The sequence below is a fragment of the Mercenaria mercenaria genome, unplaced genomic scaffold (genome assembly GCF_021730395.1).
Source record: "Mercenaria mercenaria strain notata unplaced genomic scaffold, MADL_Memer_1 contig_3289, whole genome shotgun sequence".
Lineage (NCBI taxonomy): Eukaryota > Metazoa > Mollusca > Bivalvia > Venerida > Veneridae > Mercenaria > Mercenaria mercenaria.
The window spans coordinates 39264-59474 of NW_026461413.1; the positions used below are offsets into that span (position 1 = coordinate 39264).

At 32.8% G+C, this 20211-nt stretch overlaps 1 protein-coding gene and 1 long non-coding RNA gene across 2 annotated transcripts; both read left to right on the forward strand.

Annotated features, from left to right (window-relative positions):
• Positions 1-1939: 1939 nt before the first annotated feature.
• Positions 1940-2635, forward strand: LOC128552920 (uncharacterized). The gene is made up of 3 exons (XR_008369203.1): positions 1940-2020; positions 2145-2186; positions 2504-2635. It is a non-coding gene; the product is annotated as an uncharacterized LOC128552920 (long non-coding RNA).
• A 3502-nt stretch (positions 2636-6137) lies between these two features.
• On the forward strand, positions 6138-19901 carry LOC128552918 (uncharacterized). Its single transcript, XM_053533997.1, has 8 exons — positions 6138-6183; positions 6493-6627; positions 7790-7867; positions 11309-11461; positions 13674-13872; positions 16887-16994; positions 17544-17621; positions 19201-19901. Exons 4-8 carry the CDS (start codon positions 11406-11408, stop codon positions 19468-19470), a joined length of 711 nt encoding a protein of 236 aa, XP_053389972.1. The 5' UTR covers positions 6138-6183; positions 6493-6627; positions 7790-7867; positions 11309-11405; the 3' UTR covers positions 19471-19901.
• The last annotated feature ends 310 nt before the right edge of the window (positions 19902-20211 follow it).

A 20211-nucleotide genomic window follows, 5' to 3' on the forward strand; every position in this document is an offset into this window, starting at 1 on the left:
TGTTCATATAATTTCTTTAGGACACCAGGCACAATCTCGCCAGGCATATGTATGTTTTTAACAACACAGAAAATGACCACTCGACCTTCAGCTATTTCTAGAAGTAAAAAAATGCAAAACGTGAAAACAAAAGTCGCATTTACATTGGCCGAAAGTTAGGTGTCACGTGGACTTCATTTGAATTTGCTAAAGCGGAGTCAATTGTCAGCATTTTCTAACGATTTGAAAATACCTGCACTTTAGAACGACATGTCAGCTTTTCATCTACAAAAACATATTTGCACTTGGAATAAACACAAATTCCGCGGGAGTCCGTAACCGAGCAAGGGTACACAGATATTTTTGGAACTTTGTCAAATCGCTTTATGTTGTCTGAAAGTGTCAGCATTTGCCTCAGATGTAATACATATTTCCGTATTTGAGAGCTGCATACCTAGACATTTCGGAAATATTTTCAAAATGAATTTTGTGTAATAGATTCTACGGAAGCGTGAAAGTGCCATCAGACGCTAATACGTTTTATTACGTTACAGGTGCCGAAAGGATATATACATTATAAAAATGATACCAATTGGGAGTTAGCAAGCTCCCCATGGAAAAAAGTTGAATTTCAGATCAGCTCTCGAGTATTTTGATGTACATTTGGAGATATGTTCTTTCCACTATTGGCCCTTGTTTTGTATAATAAATTATACTTGTAAACAGCATTAGAATGCCCTGGCCTCTGGACCAGTTTGGCATACTGATGTAAATGCAAGTAAAAATGTCTGATAAAGTTCAACAATATGTTTTATAATAATTGCATTTAGGTAAAATCAAAGGTGATAATTGTCTATATCTAATACAAGGTGGAACTTTTCCCTTAGTTAGTCTCTTAGGGAAAATTTTCCCTTAGGAGCTTTATGAATATCAGCCAGGTCTTGATATCTTTTGGAATAATTTTACATATTTAAGCTGTTTTTGTTTTCTCTCGAAATGTTTCTAAAGTATAATGGTTACAAAAAATAAGTGTTGAAAATTTGAGTATGATAATATAAATGAATACTTCGATAATGTACCTTTAAACGAAAAATCATCTCCACTGAATAGAGTGTATCAGTGGCATATCTATCAGTTTAAAAATATTAACATATTGACACTGTGGCTGAGTACCTATAAGCCTTATGTAATAGTTGTTCAAGAACATATTATATTTAAAAATATAAGTAATGGCGATAAGAGATACGCTTAATAGTAGAAGAACTGTTTGACGTGTAGTTTCAGGCAGATAAAATAGATATACATGGAGAGGTATTGAACTGTAGATTAAAAGATAATCTGAATATATTTTAGACGTACCGCATCTTAAAAGTTAAAATGCTGGAAATATATATATGGCGTTCTTACAGATGCAGTATGTCGAATAGACAATAAAATGCTGTAGATAATATAGAAAAATATATAAATATCTAATAAAATATAGATATAGTATGGAATAATCAAAAATATTTAAGACGATTTTGTTTTTCTCTCGAAATATTTCTAATGTACATGTATAATGATTACAAAATAACAAATGTTGAAAATTGAGTATGGACATATAATTGAATATTTTAACAATGTACCTGTAAACGACAAATCGCCAGCACTAAATAGATTGTATCAATGACACCAATTTGAAAAATGTTAATATATCTATACTGTGATATTGAATTTTTGTAAGCCTTATGTAATAGGTGTTCAAGAACATATTATATTAAAAAATATAAGTAATGGTGATACACGTAGATGAGAATTGCTTGTATGATTTCAGGCAAGTAAAATCGATATACATCAACATGGAGACATCTTTAGACGTACCGCATCCTAAATGTTAAAATGCTGGAAATATAGATCTGGCATCCTTACAGATGCAGAATATTGAATAAACAATAAAATGCTGTTGTCTCATATCTATTTATAGTTCGCCGGCAGCAGATCAATTTAAAAAGAAAACAGATGAAATCAGCACGCTGAACAATGAACTAGAAAAATCTAAAAGGTAATTCAGTTAGAGTTTTAGTTACTCTATAAAATAACAATAGTGTACTTAGTAATAGCGAAAGCCTCGTATTTTCTGCGGAAACGTATCAGTGGAACCACAATCGCTGTTTTTTATTTTGCAGGGAAAATGATGAGCTCAAAAGCGAGAAAAAGCAAATACAGCGGTGAGTTTTTTTTCATTGTGTTCAGGCACATAAATATTCTCGTAAAAACAATACATTTAAAAGCATAAAAATTTAACAGCATGTAAATACAAGAAATAACACATTTAGACGCCTAAGAATTTAATTAAATTAGCTTATTAATTTTTTTATAACAAAATAACAAAAGGTTTCAAAATTGACAACTTTATATTTCTACTTGAATTTTAACTTGAATTTTGATTTGTATCTTTAAGACTTTCAAGTAATGAAAATATTAAACTTTAAACCTATATGTAAAATATCTCCCAAAAGAGCAGCTTTGATAATTTGGATTTCAGGTCAATCACTGAAGAACAAAAAACAAAACAAACTGAAATAGATAAACTGAATGCTGAGCTGAAGATCCTGCAAGATAAACTTGAAAAGTCCGGGAAAAGTCAAAAAGGGACCGATGATCACTTAAACAAATCTAAGTAATATACGTTTTTTAGTTATTTTTAAGTAAAAACTAGTCTATAGTGCTCTTATTTCTTAGAATTAGCAAGAAAAGCAATTAAATGTGCAGTGTATAATTTATGGGAGCTGCGCTATTGTAAACTGTTGAGAACATGATTCAGTGTGGTAGAGCAAAATAATTCATACTAAAGGTTTTGATTATAAAAGAGTTATTTCTCTAAAGTATAAAATATACTTGCATTGTGGGAAAAAACTACCGAATGACTTTTCATTTGTCTTACTACATGAATGCAGAAAATGTGACAATAAAAGATAAATGAAGAGAAAATGTTAAAAACATGTTACAAAAGTTGTTAATCTGTGTAATCTGAATATCCATTTGCCCATATAGCGAAACGTTTTGTGAAGGAAACGCATGCATTAAGCACTGTGTTACAATGCTGAGCACCAGGCCTTGATATCATATAGAATAATTTTACATTTTTAAGACGTTTTTGTTTTCTCTCGGAATATTTCTAAAGTATAATGAGTATAAAAATAAATTTTTAAAATCTGAGTATGGGAATATAAATGAATACTTTTATAATGAACCTGTAAACGGCAAATCACCTGCACTAAATAGATTGTATCAGTATCACCAATTTAAAAAAATGTTAATATATGTACACTGTAATATTGAATTTTTGTTATCCTTATGTAATAATTGTTAAGAACATATTATGTAATGGTGATACAAGTAGAATGAGAATTGCTTGTATGATTTCAGGCAGGTAAAATAAATATATAGTACATTAACATAAGAGATGTCGAACGGTAGACTGAAAGATAATCAGAATAAATGTTAGACGTGCGGCATCTTAAATGTTCAAATGCTGGAAATATAGATCTGGCATCCTTACAGATGCAGAATGTCGAATAAACAAAAAATCTATTATATCTTATATCTATTTTTAGTTCGCAGACAGCAGATCAACTTCAAAAGAAAACAGATGAAATCAGCACGCTGAAGAATGAACTAGAAAAATCTAAAAGGTAATTCAGTTAGAGTGTTAGTAAAACTATGAAATAACAATAATGTTTTACATAGTAATATCGAAAGCCTCGTATTTTTTCTGCAGAAACGTATCAGTGAAACCACAATCGCTGGTTTTTTTTATTTTGTAGGGAAAATGATGAGCTCAAAAGCAAGAAAATGCATTAACAGAAGCGAGTTTTTTATTCTGTTCAGACACATTAATATCCTCGCAAAGAAATACATTTAAAAGCATAAAAATCAACATGATGTAAATACAAGAAATAATACATTTAGACGTCTAAGGATTTAATTAAATTACCTTATAAATATTTATATAACAAAATAACAAAAAGTTTCAAAATTGACAATTTTATATTTCTACTTGAATTTCAACTTGAATTTTGATTTGTATCATTAAGACTTCCAAGTAATAAAAATATTAATTTTTAACGTATATTTAAAAAAAATCTCCCGAAGAGCAGCTTTGATAATTTGGATTTCAGGTCAAACACAGAAGAACAAAAAACAAAACAAACTGAAATAGATAAGCTGAATGCTGAGTTGAAGATCCTGCAAAATAAACTTGAAAAATCCGAGAAGAGTCAAAATGGGACTGATGATAACTTAAAAAGATCTGAGTAGTTATTATTGTTATTATTATTATTATTATTATAATTATTTTATTATTATTATCATTATTATACCAGATTTATATAGCGCCATTTTCATGATAAACACGTCCAAAGGTGCTTTACATATAGCAGATGCAGCCACACAGGGCGCAAAATTCATCCTCTACTAGTACAGACACAGAGCAATCTGAGATAAAGCCCCCAGAACAGTCAGAGAGAAAGTTTTAGATACAGACGTGACCAGCTAACTTAGCCTAGGTACTTGCAAATAGGCAATCTGGTTCTGGCAAGAGCATATCAGAAATTTCCAGTGCCTGTACCGGGATTCGCATCCCGGACCTCTGGATTGACAGTCAAGCGTGTTACCGCTAGACCATCGGCCCACCTTATATATATATATATAATATGATTTCAGTTATTTTTTTCTAAGTTAAAACTAGTTAATAGTGCTCTAATTTCATAGAATTAGCAAAAAACATCAACAAATAAATGAATAAATAAATAAATAAATAAATAAATAAATAAATTAATAAAAACAACAATGAAATATGCAGTCTATAATTTATGTGAGCTGCGTTATTGCAAAATGTTGGGATCATGATTCAGTGTGGTAGGGCAAAATAATTCATACTGAAGGTTTTGGGTATAAAAGAGTTATTTAGTAATACCCAAAGTTAAAATATACTTGCATAGTGGTGAAAAGTATGGAATGACTTTTCATTTGTCTTACTACATGAATGCAGAAAAATGTGACAATAAAAGATAAAAGAAGAGAAAATGTTAAAAACATGTTACAAAATTTGATAATCCGTGCAATTTGATTATCCATTTGCCCAAATAGAGAAACGTCTTTGTGAAGGAAACCCATGCATTGATTGAGTACATGTAAGTCTTATGTTATAGTTGTTCAAGAACATATTCTATTAAAGAAATCAGTAATTGTGATAAGAGATACCCCTAGTAGTAGAAGAATTGCTTGACGTGTAGGTTTAGGCAGATAAAATAGATATACATAAAGAGTAGCCGAACGGTAGATTTAAAGATAATGTGAATAAATATTTAGACGTATCGCATCGTAAAAGTTAAAATGCTGGAAATATAGACTTGGCATTTTTGCAGATGCAGAATATCGAATAAAAAATATCATGCTGTAGATAATATAGAGAAATATATAAATATCTATTAAAATATAGATATCGTATGGAAGAAGTCTCCAATATTTAGGACGATTTTGTTTTCTCTCGAAATATTTCTAAAGTATAATGATTACAAAAAGAAAAACTAATGTTGAAAAACAGAGTATGAAAATATAATTGAATACTTCTACAATGTACCTGTAAAAGAAAAATCACCTTCACTGAATAGATTGTATCAATGACACCAATTTAAAAATGTTAATATATCTACACTGTGATACTGACTTTTTGTAAGCCTTATGTAATAGTTGTTCAAGAATATATTATATCAAAATATATAAGTAATGGTGATACAGAAGGAGAATTAGTGTAGAATTTCAGGCAGATAATACAGATATACATTATACATGAAGAGCTGTCGAACGGCAGATTGAAAGATAATCTTTATAAATGTTTAGACGTACCGCATCTTAAATGTTAAAATGCAGAATGTCGAATAAACATTAAAATGCTGCTGTCTAATATCTATTTTAAGTTCGCAGGTAGAAGATCAACTTAAAAAGAAAACAGATGAAATCAGCGCGCTGAAGAATGAACTAGCAAATTTTAAACGGTAATTCAGTTAGATTGTTAGTAAATCTGTAAAATAACAATAATGTACTTTGTGTTATCGAAAGTCTCGTATTTTCTGCAGAAACGTATCAGTGGAACCACAATCGCTGTGTTTATTTTTTCAGGGAAAATGATGAACTCAAAAACGGGAGAAAGCAATTACAGAAGTGAGTTTCTTTTTTGGATGAGTTAAGACACATCAATAATCCCGCAAAAGCAATACATTTAAAAACATGAAAAATTCAATAGCATGTAAATACAAGAAAAAATACATTTAGATGACTAAGGATTTAATAAAATTAGCTTATTAAATCTCTTGATAAATATAACAGAATAATTTTGACAATTTTATCTTAATACTTGAATTTTACCTTTAATTTAGTTATGTATCAGTAAGACTTTCAAGTAATGAAAATATAAACTTTAAACGTATATTTAGAAAAAACCTTAGAGCAAGTTCGTGTATTTGATTTCAGGTCAAACACAGAAGAACAAGAAACAAAACAAACTGAAATAGATAAGCTGAATAAGGAGCTGAAGATCCTGCAAGATAAAATTGAAAAATCCAAGAAGAGTCAAAATGGGACAGAAGATAACCGTAAAAAATCTGAGTAATATATGTAGAGTTTTTAGTTAAAATCTTCCAAGTACAATCTAGTCTATAGTGTTCTTATTTTATAGAAATAGCAGAAAATAATAAAAAAGGAATGAGATGTGCAGACTTGATCAGACTACAGTTTTTCTCGATTTATAGGAGCTGCACTGTTGCAAACTGTTGTGAACATGATTTAGAGTGGTGGGGCAAAATAATTCATACTGAAGGTTTTGGGTATAAAATTGTTATTATCAAAGATAAAAGAATATCTGCATTGTGGCGAAAAAATACCAAATGACTTTTCAATTGTCTTAGTACGTGAATATAGAAAAATGTAACAAGAAAATGAAATGAGGAGAAAATGTTGAAGACGTTTTTACAAAAGTTGATAATCAGTGCAATCTGATTATCCATTTGTCTTTATAAGAGAAACCTCATGCATTAACCACTCTGCTACCATTTTGAGCACCATGCATTAACCACTGTGCTACCATTTTGAGCACCTCATGCATTAACCACTCTGCTACCATTTTGAGCACCTCATGCATTAACCACTCTGCTACCATTTTGAGCACCTCATGCATTAACCACTCTGCTACCATTTTGAGCACCTCATGCATTAACCACTCTGTTACCATTTTGAGCACCTCATGCATTAACCATTCTGTTACCATTTTGAGCATCAGGCCTTGATATCGTATCGAAAAATCTTGAATATTTTAGACGATTTTGTTTCTCTCGAAATATTTCTAAAGTAAAATGTTAACAATAACATATCTGTTGCGAAGTTGAGTATGGAAATATAAATGACATCACCTGATCTGGATGGATTGTATCGATGACATCAATTAAAAAAGTTAGCACACTGTGACTGAGTTCCTTATTGATAGATGTGCTAGAACGTATAATATTAAAAACATTAAATGATGGTGATCAGAGATACTCTCAGTAGGAGAATTGCTTGTGCAATTTCAGACAGATAAAATATAGATATGCATTATACATGAAGAGCTGCCGAACGATAGTAGTTTGAAAGATAATCTGAAAATACTGTTTGACGTACAGCATCTTAAACCGCACCTTAAATGTTAAAATGCTAGAAATATAGATCTAGCATCCTTACAGATGCATAATGTCGAATAAACAATAAAATGCTGTTGTCTCATATCTATTTTTAGGTCGCAGGCAGCAGATCAACTTAAAAAGAAAACAGATGAAATCAGCACGCTGAAGAAAGAACTCGAAGAATCTAAAAGGTAATTCAGTGAGATTGTTAGTAAATTTGTAAAATAACAATAGTGTACTTAGTGCAATCGAAAGCCTCGTATTTTCCGCGGACACGTTACACAAACGAATCAGTGGAACGACAATGGTTAATTATATTGTGCAGGGTGAATTATGAAATCCTAAGCGAGAAGGAGCAATTTGAGATGTTAACTTTTCCTTTGTTGTTTACTTTGATTTGAAGCAATGCAATTAATACGAAAAAGCGAAAGCAAATAAAGAGGTCTTCAATACGATATATTTTGTGAACGTTTACGCTCAGATACTTGAATATAATAATTATTATCATGAATTTAATTATTAAGGTATTAGACCCGTAATAGATTACCTCCTTTTTTAAACAGTATTCAATTCCTACAATACATCTATTATGACTGAAATTTTTCTAGGGGCTTAGGTTCAAGCCCCACTGGGACCAATTTATTTGTATTTTCCTTTTTCCCGAGTAAATGTTTTTAAGACATATAATTGATTCATTGTACAAGAATGGAATGTTTTAAGTTGATTTTTTTTTTACTGATCAAAGTGAATATACCTCTGAAACAGAAGAGGGCGAAGTTAAGACATCTTTAAAAATACCGAGTAACATGCTGTAAAAGTTCTCTATTTTGCCTTTACTCTTTAGATTGCATATTGTGGATGAGATGTAGGCAGGTTTTACTTCTGTCCCAAGATTATTTTTGAATGAAGTGAGCAAAATTGAAAACAGTCCCACTGGACTCGATCATATTTTTTTAATGTTGGAGTTAGAATTCTGACTCATTAAATCCGTTTACTTGAGGAACCCTTGAAAAAATGATTTTGACAGTTTTATTTTGTGATTACCAATAGTTTGGTGTTTCTTTCATTAAAATAAATGCTAAAATGAATTTTCTGCAAACGTTTTGAACAGTGGTCATTAGTTTGCAATTTGTCTCAACTTGAGCTTGCGGAAATAGCATAATTTATACAAAATTCATAAAACACGGCACGGTAAAGGTTGTTTTAATTTTGCAATAAAATGCAAGGACATACCTAGTGCATACCATTTTTAAAACATTACTATTAGGGGTCCAATACCTTAATGCAAAAAAAGTGCCCCACTCGCACATATTTAGCTCACCAGGTGAGTTTTTGTGATCGCTCGATGTCCGGCGTCCGTCGTCTGTCTGTCGTCTGTCAACATTTAGCTTGTGTATGCGATAGAGGCTGTATTTTTCAACTGATATTCATGTAATTTGGTCAGAATGATTACCTTGATGAAATCTAGGCCAAGTTCGAAAAAGGGTCATCTGGGGTCAAAAACTAGGTCACTAGGTCAAATCAAAGAAAAACCTTGTGTATGCGATAGAGGCTGTATTTTTCAATTGATCTTAATGAATTTTGGTCAGTATGATTACCTTGATAAAATCTAGGCCAAGTTTAAAAATGGATCATCTGAGATCAAAAACTAGGTCACTAGGTCAAATCAAAGAAAAACCTTGTGTATGCGATAGAGGCTGTATTTTTCAATTGATCTTAATGAATTTTGGTCAGGATGATTACCTTGATAAAATCTAGACCGAGTTCAAAAATGGGTCATCAGGGATCGAAACCTAGGTCACTAGGTCAAATCAAAGAAAAACCTTGTGTATGCAATAGAGGCTGTATTTTTCAACCGATCTTCATGAAATTTGGTCAGAATGATTATCTTGATAAAATCTAGGCAAAGTAAGAAAATGGGTCATCTGGGGTCAAAAACTAGGTAAACTAAAGAAAGACTGTGTATGCGATAGAGGCTGTATTTGTCAACTGATCTTCATGAATTTTGGTCAAAATGATTGCTTTGATAAAATCTAGGTCAAGTTTGAATATGGGTCATCTGGGGTCAAAAACTAGGTCACTAGGTTAAATCAAAGAAAAACCTTAAGAATGCGATAGAGGCTGTATTTTTCAACTGATCTTCGTGAAATTTTAGTCAGAATGATTATCTTGATGAAATCCAAGTTCGAAAATGGGTCATCTGGGGTCAAAAACTAGGTAACCCGTTCAAATTAAAGAACAACCTTGTGTACGCAATAGGGGCTGCATTTTAAACTGGATATTCATAAAATTTAGTCAGAATAATTGCCTTGATGAAATCTAGATCAAATTAGAATATGTCTCATCTGTGGTCAAAAACTAGGTCACTAGGTCAAATCAAAGAAAAACCTTGTGTATGCGATAGAGGCCGTATTTTTCAATTGATTTTCATGAAATTTGGTCAGAATGATAGCCTTGATGAAATTATGGTCAAGTTTGAATATGGGTCATCTGGGGTCAAAAACTAGGTCGCTAGGACAAATCAAAGAAAAATGTTTTGTATGTGATAGAGGCTATATTTTTCAATTGAGGTTCATGGAATTTAGTCAGAATGATTGCCATGATCAAATTTAGGTCAAGTTTGAATATGGGTCATCTGGGGTCAAAAACTAGGTCACTAGGTTAAATCAAATAAAAACCTTGTGTATGCGATAGAGGCTGTATTTTTCAACTGATCTTCATGAAATTTTAGTCAGAATAATTATCTTTATGAAATCTAGGCCAAATTCGAAAATTGGTCATCTGGGGTCAAAAACTAGGTCACTAGGTCAAATCAAAGAAAAACCTTGTGTATACGATAGATGCTGTATTTTTCAATTGATTTTTATGAATTTTGGTCAGAATGATTGCTTTGATCAAATTTAGGTCAAGTTCGAATGTAGGTCATCTTGGCTCATAAACTAGGTCAAATGGAAGAAAATACTTGTTTACACATTTTTGGTCCAGTCTTAATGAAAATTGGTCAGAATATTTGTTTCCATGAAATCACTAGGTCAAATATGTTTACACTGTTATGATGTGTTTCTCAGGTGAGTGACCTAAGGCCATCTTGGCCCTCTTGTTAGTTTTAGTTTTAGGCTTTTACGTTCTTTAATGCCAGCAACTGTTGATATCTACAAAGTATTTTAGTCCTTCATGAGTGCAACAGGGTGCGAACATTGTGCATTTATTCCAGGGCTCCGCCCAGGGACTACTCACTAATAGGGCGATTGCTTTACACACATATGATCGTTTTTATCCTTTTCTGTTACATAATACGGAAACATTTTGAAATTCGTCCCTACTCCTTAAACAAAGTAATTATTGTCGTTGGGAACTAATCAGCATATTGCCGTCACGGTAACAAAGTGAGAAATATATGCATTAATCTAGAATTACTTGCTAGTGCTCAACCGACCTAGCTAGTGAACAGACTTTACATAATAATAATCTTTTCCTTACTGAAATAAATATCAAGTACTATACCGTGACACAAGTACTGGCTATAGGATATTCAAAAACGAACATATCTTTTCGATGAGCAATAAAAGTCAAATGACATAAAACGTTTAATGATATTTTCTTTCTGACCTGCAACTTTCTTTTTGCACCAGGACCATAGAACAGCTCCGCAAAGAAAAGAGTACGGGAGATGCAACACGCAACAGCAACGCAAATGTGAAAACAAAAGGTCTGGTTGAAAAATATGAGATGACCGAAAAGGAGTTGAAAAGTGCCAAAGACGAAATTGATGAACTGAAAAATAGGTTTTTGTTTAGTTGTTTACATAATAATTATTGTTTTATGTACTTTACATTTGACATTTTTAAATACACCAAACTGAAAGTAGAATATAGCCACTGCTAACTTGAGCAGGATTTCCAGGTATTTTCAACTCCCCTTTTCTTACTCTCTACTTATGGTTAAGTTTTTTAAATTTTTTTTAAATAGTTCAAGCCGAGCCAAGCCGTGAATTTCAAAACCAGGAACTTTTCTTGAATTGGCTAAATGTTTTATATTGAGCTGGGAGAATTTGTTTTAAAACCGTCTTTGTTGGTTACGGCCAGGGTATATACGTTTCACCCAATTTTCTTTCAATACAGTTATCCAACGTTACTTTTTACAGATTCGATTAAGTTACATTTTTAATTTAATTCTATTTAATTGTTAACAATAATTTCGTTATTTCTGAATAAACTTCAAAGAGATATGGCGCTGAAATTTGTATACATGCCCTTTATGAATATACTTCCAACTTTTTCAAGCATTCGGTTGGACTGAGCCTGTTCATGGACGGTAATAGAAATGCATGCTAACCTCTAGCCACGGGTTCAGCAAAACTCAACATTTTACACATGTTACAAGTTCAAAGTTTATTCTTACATGCTAGTAAGAATTACTCTTTCAATTTGTATAATAATTCTACGTGAGCTTTGTTAACACACAAAACTGTCATTAGTTTAAAATAAAATTAAAAAAAAACTTGTAATAACTAAATAAATGAATGTAATCATTTAACATTGTATTAAAGTTCAGATGTGCTTTGTATTTTTTCTAGTCCGCTCTATAACATTTTTATGCATGTCAGATATTCAAGTTACTTGGACAAAACATAACAAGATAAAGTGTCACATTCAGGACCCATACGCCTGCCTTAAATGTTGAGGTCACACATTAAAGTCGTTCTTTTTCTTGTCTAGTCTCTTTTTTACGCATGCACTGATGTTAAGATCCCCAGAACAAAGGCTAGGGTCATGTTAAGAGGTTAATATGTTTTATATCAATTTTCTTGTTCTGTTTAAAGCTTTTTATATATTTGTACACATAAATGAATATTCAAATAAATTTACGACTAAGACTCCTAAATATAAATGGTCAAAATAACACTTAGATATCAAAGAGTTATGTCATATTTCATGTCTGTTATATAACTTTTATATGCATAGAAGGATATTCAGATTACTTTTACCATGATAGGACGGTGTAATATTTATCATTTTTAGTATGTCATATTTCTTTTTCAGTCCACTGGCATTATTATACCTGTTCTATTGTCAAAGTGCTATAACTTATACGACTGTTTCTGAACATGTGTTGAAAAATCCAGAAGGTTCATAAAAATATCTTGTACGAAAAGCCCTAACATGTCACGATGCCCTAACATGTCACGATGCCCTAACATGTCACGATGCTATTCTCTTCTACGCCATAACTTTTTAAAACCCATTCAGGAATAATGAAACTATCTGAAAATAGTAGCAGACTAGGTTCAGTCCCAGAAAAGGTCACGTGATACAGCCACCAAAAAAACATATACTTGAACAAAGTCTAGGGTTGTCTTATAGGAATAAAATCTGGAAAGTAGATCTCTCGGAAGCATCGACAACAAGGCAAACAATGAAAATTGCAGACTAGGTTTGTTTGAGTCTGTTCAGGAGCAGTAATGGAAAATGCAACACTCCCCACGCCCCCTAGCGTCGGCTTAAGCGTATTCAATCTTCAAATTTAAACGAGTTGAAATTATGATCCCGAAGGACCAGAAAATATAACAACACTGAAATGAAGTCGGGGCGACTATTTACGGCCTTATAGGAAGCTGCCGTCTCAGCTCCATGGGGAGAACGCAGATCTGCATATCGCTGAGGTCGCGAGTTCGATCCCTGCGCGAGGCGTATGTTGATAACGATTTGATTAAAAGACACTGTGTTTAAAAACATTCGTCATCCTCTTCGGATTAATGTAGGGAAGTTGGCAATCACTTGCGGAGAACAGGTTTGTACTGGTACAGCACCCAGGAATACTGTTTATTTCAACTGACCTTTGTTACGTATTGAAATGCTGTTTAAAAATGGCGTTAAACTCAATTGTCTAACATGATCATATATCATAACACATTTCATCTCATCAAGCCGATATTTAAATTTCACTGTTTTCTCAACAAATGTGGTCATACATTTTATTCGTTTTGAAATTCTACAGGCTCAGCAAGGTAGTTGGAGCTAATATAATGAACGACAATCCAAATATTACTGACCTCAGTGACGAAAATCGGCCTACTAAATTGTCGGAGAAATTTTCTGAGCTTTACGACAATGAATGGACTGATGCATTTGAAGAAGCCGAAGATGAGCTGCAATCAGAAGAGAAGGGTATCGCCTATCTCTACAAAACATTGGAGGTGAATTACATATCATGCTATAGAAATAACTTATATGGAAACAAATCTTATTTTTTCTGGAGAAATCTACATGTAACCATATAATAATCACTCTGTTCATCCGTCCGTGTCTGGAAACCTTCTTTTCGGGGCCATAATTGTAACCCCTTACAGATATTTTTTTAACTTGGCAAATGTCACATCATTGTGGAATACAGTGCAAGGTTTAGGATAGAACAAGAGTCATAACATCTGTCCATATTTGGACACACAATTGTATGATCCATGTAATTATTGACTCTGTTCCGTTTTATATTATACTATATTAACACAAAGTCTTATCACAAGCGACATTTGCGTTTTTCAATAGCTAAGGATGACCCCAGATGATCAGGCATTATTTTGGGCATCGACAGGCATCTGGGCAGAACTGACCTTCCATAAGCCAGCTGAATGGCTTCCTTACAACCCATTAAGTTTTTTACACCTCAAGTTAGGTTTTGAACCCATATCGGTTGATTTAAAGTCAGTGAGCTTACCTACTTGGACGCGGAGGACCACACATTTAAAGCAATGGTCACGGTCAAATAGCTTAACTCTTACCGTGCTAAATTTCTAAAATGGACTGGTCTGTTATTCAATTTGAGCAGTACCATGTATTATTTAAAGGGTGTTTACGAACAATTTACCGACTGAATAGCGGAAAGTGCAGACCAGGATCAGACTGAATTGGTCTGCACTCAGTCTGGTGGCGAAGACAGAATTACTTGTCGCCAGTAGGCTAAAGAATAATTTCATGTTTTTACTTTCTGAAGCACTAGAAGGACTATACAAAGCTAGTGTCAGTTGTTATCCTCATCAAGACGGTGTATTGAAAATAATACCCAGTTCTGTAGCTCCAAGGTTAAAGTTAACTTATAGTAAAATAACTTTCTTTCATGTCGACTCCAAATATCTTTTATTTCCTTAAAACGAGTATCCGTCACGAGTATCAAACATGTTGGGGATGGAAGGGGGCTATATATAGGAATCAGTTTTGTCGCGCCCCGTCGCGTCCCGTCCCGTCCCGTCGCGTCTCGTCCAGAAATCCTTATCTCAGTTATTACTATTACTAAATGGATTTGATTCAAACTTAAAATAGATGTTCAACCTTATCACCCACATCATGTGACACAAGGTGCATATCTCTGACACCAATTTTATATGAATTATGCCCCCCCCCCCCCACACACACACACTTTTACTTAGAATTTAAGGTTAATTTTGATGCATTTTCATATCGCAGTTATTACAAAATGGATTTGATTCAAACTTAAAATAGATCTTCCGCCTTATCACCCACAACATGTGACACAAGGTGCATAACTCTGACACAATTTTTTTATGAATCATGCTCACATTTTACTTAGAATTTAAGGTTAATTTTGATGCATTTTCACTGTATCTCAGTTATTACAAAATGGATTTGATTCAAACTTAAAATAAATATTTCACCTTATCACCCACATCATGTGACACTAGGTGCATAACTCTGACACCAATATTTCATGAATAATGCCCCCTTTTACTTATAATTTAAGGTTAATTTTCACCATATCTCAGTTGTTACGAAATGCATTTGTTTCAAATTTGAAGTAGTTGTTCCACATCATCACCCACATTATATGACACAAGGTGCATAACTCTTGCACCAATATTTCTTGAATCATGTCCCTTTTTTGCTTAGAATTATACTTATATAGTGTTTTGATACACTTAATCTCTACCTCTCTTATTATTTGATAACATAAAATCAAGCTATTGTGCAATTTTCATCAACAATTTGAGTCATTAAACACTCCAGTGACAGTTCTTGACAGATTTAAATGTTTTTTACACAGGTGACATCATAAAATACAGGTAAAGTTCGACTTTGGCTACAAACCACCAATTTTATATGTAATTATGGCCCATTTCCAACTTAAAGTTTTTTAAACCCATAGTTGCCGGACAATAGCTCCAAAAAGGCTTGACAGATTTTATAAATTTTGGTACACGTGTGTAACATCATAAAATACAGGTCAAGTTCGATTTAAATTGCACCTTCTTGTGGCCATGTCTTTCTTATGGGTGCCATTCTTCTGTGACAAGTCCTATTGTGGAGGTATTCGTTACTCCTGTGACAGTTCTAGTTTACCTCATCAAGACCTAGGTAATATTCGAGCTTATGTGTTTCTTTTTATGCTCCCGTAGGTTTATGGCGGCGGCGTTTAGCGTTGCTGCTGTCCATACGTCCGGAAACATTTTGTGTCCAATTCCTCCAACACTATTGGCCTGTTTTGCTTCAAACTTTCACAGAAGAACAACCTTGGTGCGCAGATATTTCAGTGACTATATTTACCTCAGTTATGGCCCTTTGATTTTGTGTGTCCGGCTCCTCCCACACTATTTGCCTGATATGCTTCAAACTTTCACATATGATTACTCTTGATATGCAGATAACCATAAAGGATTTTTAAGTGACTACTGTTACCGCAATTATGTCCCTTTGATAAATAGTATATAGAGAAAAGATTGTATGTCCAACATCTCAAACACTATTCAATTTGAAGAAATGTGCTTGAATTTTTTACAGATGTAAGACCTTCTTGTGTGAAGATGTCCATAAGTAATATACTTTTTCTGTGGTTATTTTTTCTAGAATTATGTCCTTTGCTATTTAGAGGATGGTGCAGTGTGTGTGGGCATCCGTCTTATGGACACATGTACAGTTCTAATATATTGTAGTTTTTAAATTACGGTGTAATGATCAAAATAAAAAATTCAAATAGACATAGTCAATCACGTTTTCAGAAAGAAGCTCCCAAAGCCCCTAAAACTGAGCATGTATAGATTTTTTTCATAGTGGATATGTACATGCATGACAAGGTAAAAATAAAACAATTTAGTATAAATTGTTCATTTTGGCATCATCTTAATAGATAAGCACTATTGTGGATTAAACAACTAAAAGTTAACAAAAAGGGACATTTAAATTGAAATTCATTGTTTTTCAGGAGATTTTTGGTTTCTGTAAGAATTTATCTGCGGAGCATGCGAAGAATATAAAATCATGTGTGTTGACTGTCCCGAATTCAGAAAATGGCAGACCGAAATCAGCTCAGGTAGATGCTAACGATTTACTCTTTGGTTATAGTCTTTACATGTATGTTCATTTTGGCACTGTGTAAGACTACGGTCGATTGATAATCTTCAATAAAATATTATGTTTAACTTAGCACGTACCTTTTTGCATCATCAATTGTCTGTCTCGTTAAAATGAGAAGACCTTGATTTCTTAGGGAAAAAAAACTAAATCGGAAGTAGCGAGGAATGTTCATGTATACTTTAAATACTAGTGGTTGATGCAACAAAACAAGCCAGTTTATCTTTTGTGATCAAACAAAGTTGCTATGTGTCCCCTGATTTATTTTTGGTAGGAAATGGAAGTGGTTGGTGGTGTGTTAAGCGAGGACTTACTGCCGTCAGTCACATCTAGTGTTCGCTCAAGACTTTTTACTTTACAAAATAGCAAGAAAAATGTTAACCTGAATAAGGAAACTTACAGCACACCATCAGCTGTTATCATTTCTATACGTTGCCCCACCAACCAACATACGTTTCTTTTTCATTTTTCTCATTTTATATATAATATTATTTTTATTTTCTCACAGATTGGTGTTACCAGCCTGCGACAACTGAAAGAACTGAGGAAAAGTTTTGCGCCATACCTAATAGATAGCGTATTCCAGGTACTAAAACTTAAACTTTAATCAGCATGCAGGCTTTCAAGTGACCTTTAATGAAAAGGTAGGAGGCTCAGATATAAAAAATGTAGGAGAAAAGTAGGAATCTGATGATGAAGTGCAGGAATTTACGAGGACAAACTTACCTCAAAATCTCTTACATTTACTCACAGTTACACTGCAGGACAGCACTTCAAATGAGCTTCAATCACAATATATAAGGTCTATCTATTTTATGATACTCTGAGATCCAATTGCACACAGCAGAGCCTCACCAGTATACCATCAGTCCTTATATAATGTAACAAAATTCATTCTACAAATAGACTAACAACATTTGTCAACATATTTCTTCTTATTTAATTTAAAAAGTAGGAATAGTAAGATTTTTTTTTTTCAAAAAAGTAGAAAAAATGTAGGAACAGAACCTAAAAAGCAGGAAAAGTACGAAAATGTAGGACTTCTTGAAAGCTTGAAGCTGCATGTTTTAAAACATGTATTCCTTGAAAAAACATTTATTCAATTACTAGAATGACGTATTTTATGATCCCAAATTACATATGATATCATTAATTCATTTATAAAAGTTCATTATTTCTGTATAATTAAAAGAAGGATTATTTGATATCTATACATCATTTTTGATCTAAATTTAAAATATCTTGCAGTTCAATTCACTGATATCTGCTAAGGAATTACCATCATCAAAAATAGAAACAGTTTGTATATGTTAATAGCGACTTAATAATATCATTAAATAAGAAGGAGATCTTACATTTTTGTTCTAATTCTTAGTGATTAACCATAAACCCTGTTTGCTCAAGGGAAACAATCAGTTTATAGAATGTAAACTGTCGAGTGAACACCGTCTGTTTATCAAAATCTTATCCATGTTCTTTCAGTGAAATGGAAATAAGTAATCTGTCTAATATCTTACCTGCAATAAATCTGCAATAATTATGTATGCCTTTTCCATGCCTAGAGGTACAACATGCATAGTTTTCAGCAGATGAAATGACTTAGTCATTTTTCCAAATATTTCATGGCTCCAATAACTCTTTTTTCAGAAGATGATCATTCATAATATTTTTTTATTTGTACTTCATACGTATATAATAAATAGTGCTACTAAAATTTTAACTTCAGTTACAGTTCCTATATCATGCTAGGCTTACTCATGAACAGACTCAATCAAACCGAGTCTGCTATTATTCTTCTTTGTTGCATTCTTTGCTTCCAAAGGATCTTTTTACAGATTTTATTAACTATCACAACTGCAAGTGCCGTGTGGCGGCTGTAAAAAGTCTCCCCGTACTTGGATTCAGTGTTGTTATATTTTCTGGTCCTTTGGGATCACGGAGGCCATTCAACATATGCATAATAGAGTTCCGCTTAAGCCGGTGCTAGGGGCGTTAGAGGTGTTGCACATTTCATTACCTCTCATGAACAGACTCAATCAAACGGAGTCTGCTGTTATTCTTTTTGGTTGCATTCTTTGCTTCCAACGGATCTTTTTACAGGTATTATTACTGTACAAATTATTGATATCTAAATACGAAAAATAAAATAACAAATATATTTTCAGCATTTTGTCAGTGCAAAAAAGAAAAAGTTAGCAGGAAAGACGAACACAGAAAAGTTTATGAAGAAATGTGTAGAAATCTGTTGGTTAATGAATTCTCAGGATCCACCAGTCATACTCGATACGTCACAGATGAAGGGAAAAGACTTTGATGGTGACAGGTTCAGGACTTACACTAAAACTGGCAAAGTAGTTGACTATGTAGTATGGCCTCCGATGCTTTTACATAAAGACGGACCTTTGCTCTGTAAAGGTGTTGCACAAGGCAAATAAAAGTGATATGAAAATGGAATTGTTACAGTAACTTTGAATTAATACAATATCGCAACAAATAAGAAGACCATATTGACAAAATTGCAATATCTAAATAAAGGCACGAGTATCATTACAAAGTAAAACGCAAGTTTAAGAATTTTTTTATTGTTTTATATCATATTCATACTTATTATCAGAAAATATGTCTTGTTAATATTATGTAATGTGCTTTCTAAAGAACTTCTGAACGGGTGACTGAAACGGTTAATAGAAAATGAAGTAACGCTCAGCATTTAACAACACAGAAGGTACACAGTTGCCTTGACCAAGTGTCACATGTAAAAATGCTCTTTGTTAAATGAAAAGTTTGATATTGCCGTAATTAGTTTGATCGTATACGCTATACCTACATTACTATTTGCTATTTTGAAATACATTATTTGACTAAGCATTTTATTTCGTATATTTTTATAGCGATGGACTTATGTTTTCACGTGTTATCATTTCTTCAGAATTTTTCCAGAAAATGATGGAAATCCCAGGTAATGTTGATATTCGAATATCAGCTGATATTTAACAAATACTTGTCGTTAGATAATATGTATATACTCGTCTCTATATCAACCTAACGTAATGTTATCAGTTCCTGTTTGTCCTTTTCTGTTTTTCAAGAAAAATATGTCTTTCGTGTACTTGTCAAGCTACGTCAATGGTCGTTGAAAGAAAATAACACCAATAACATCTTTGAAATCAAGGACC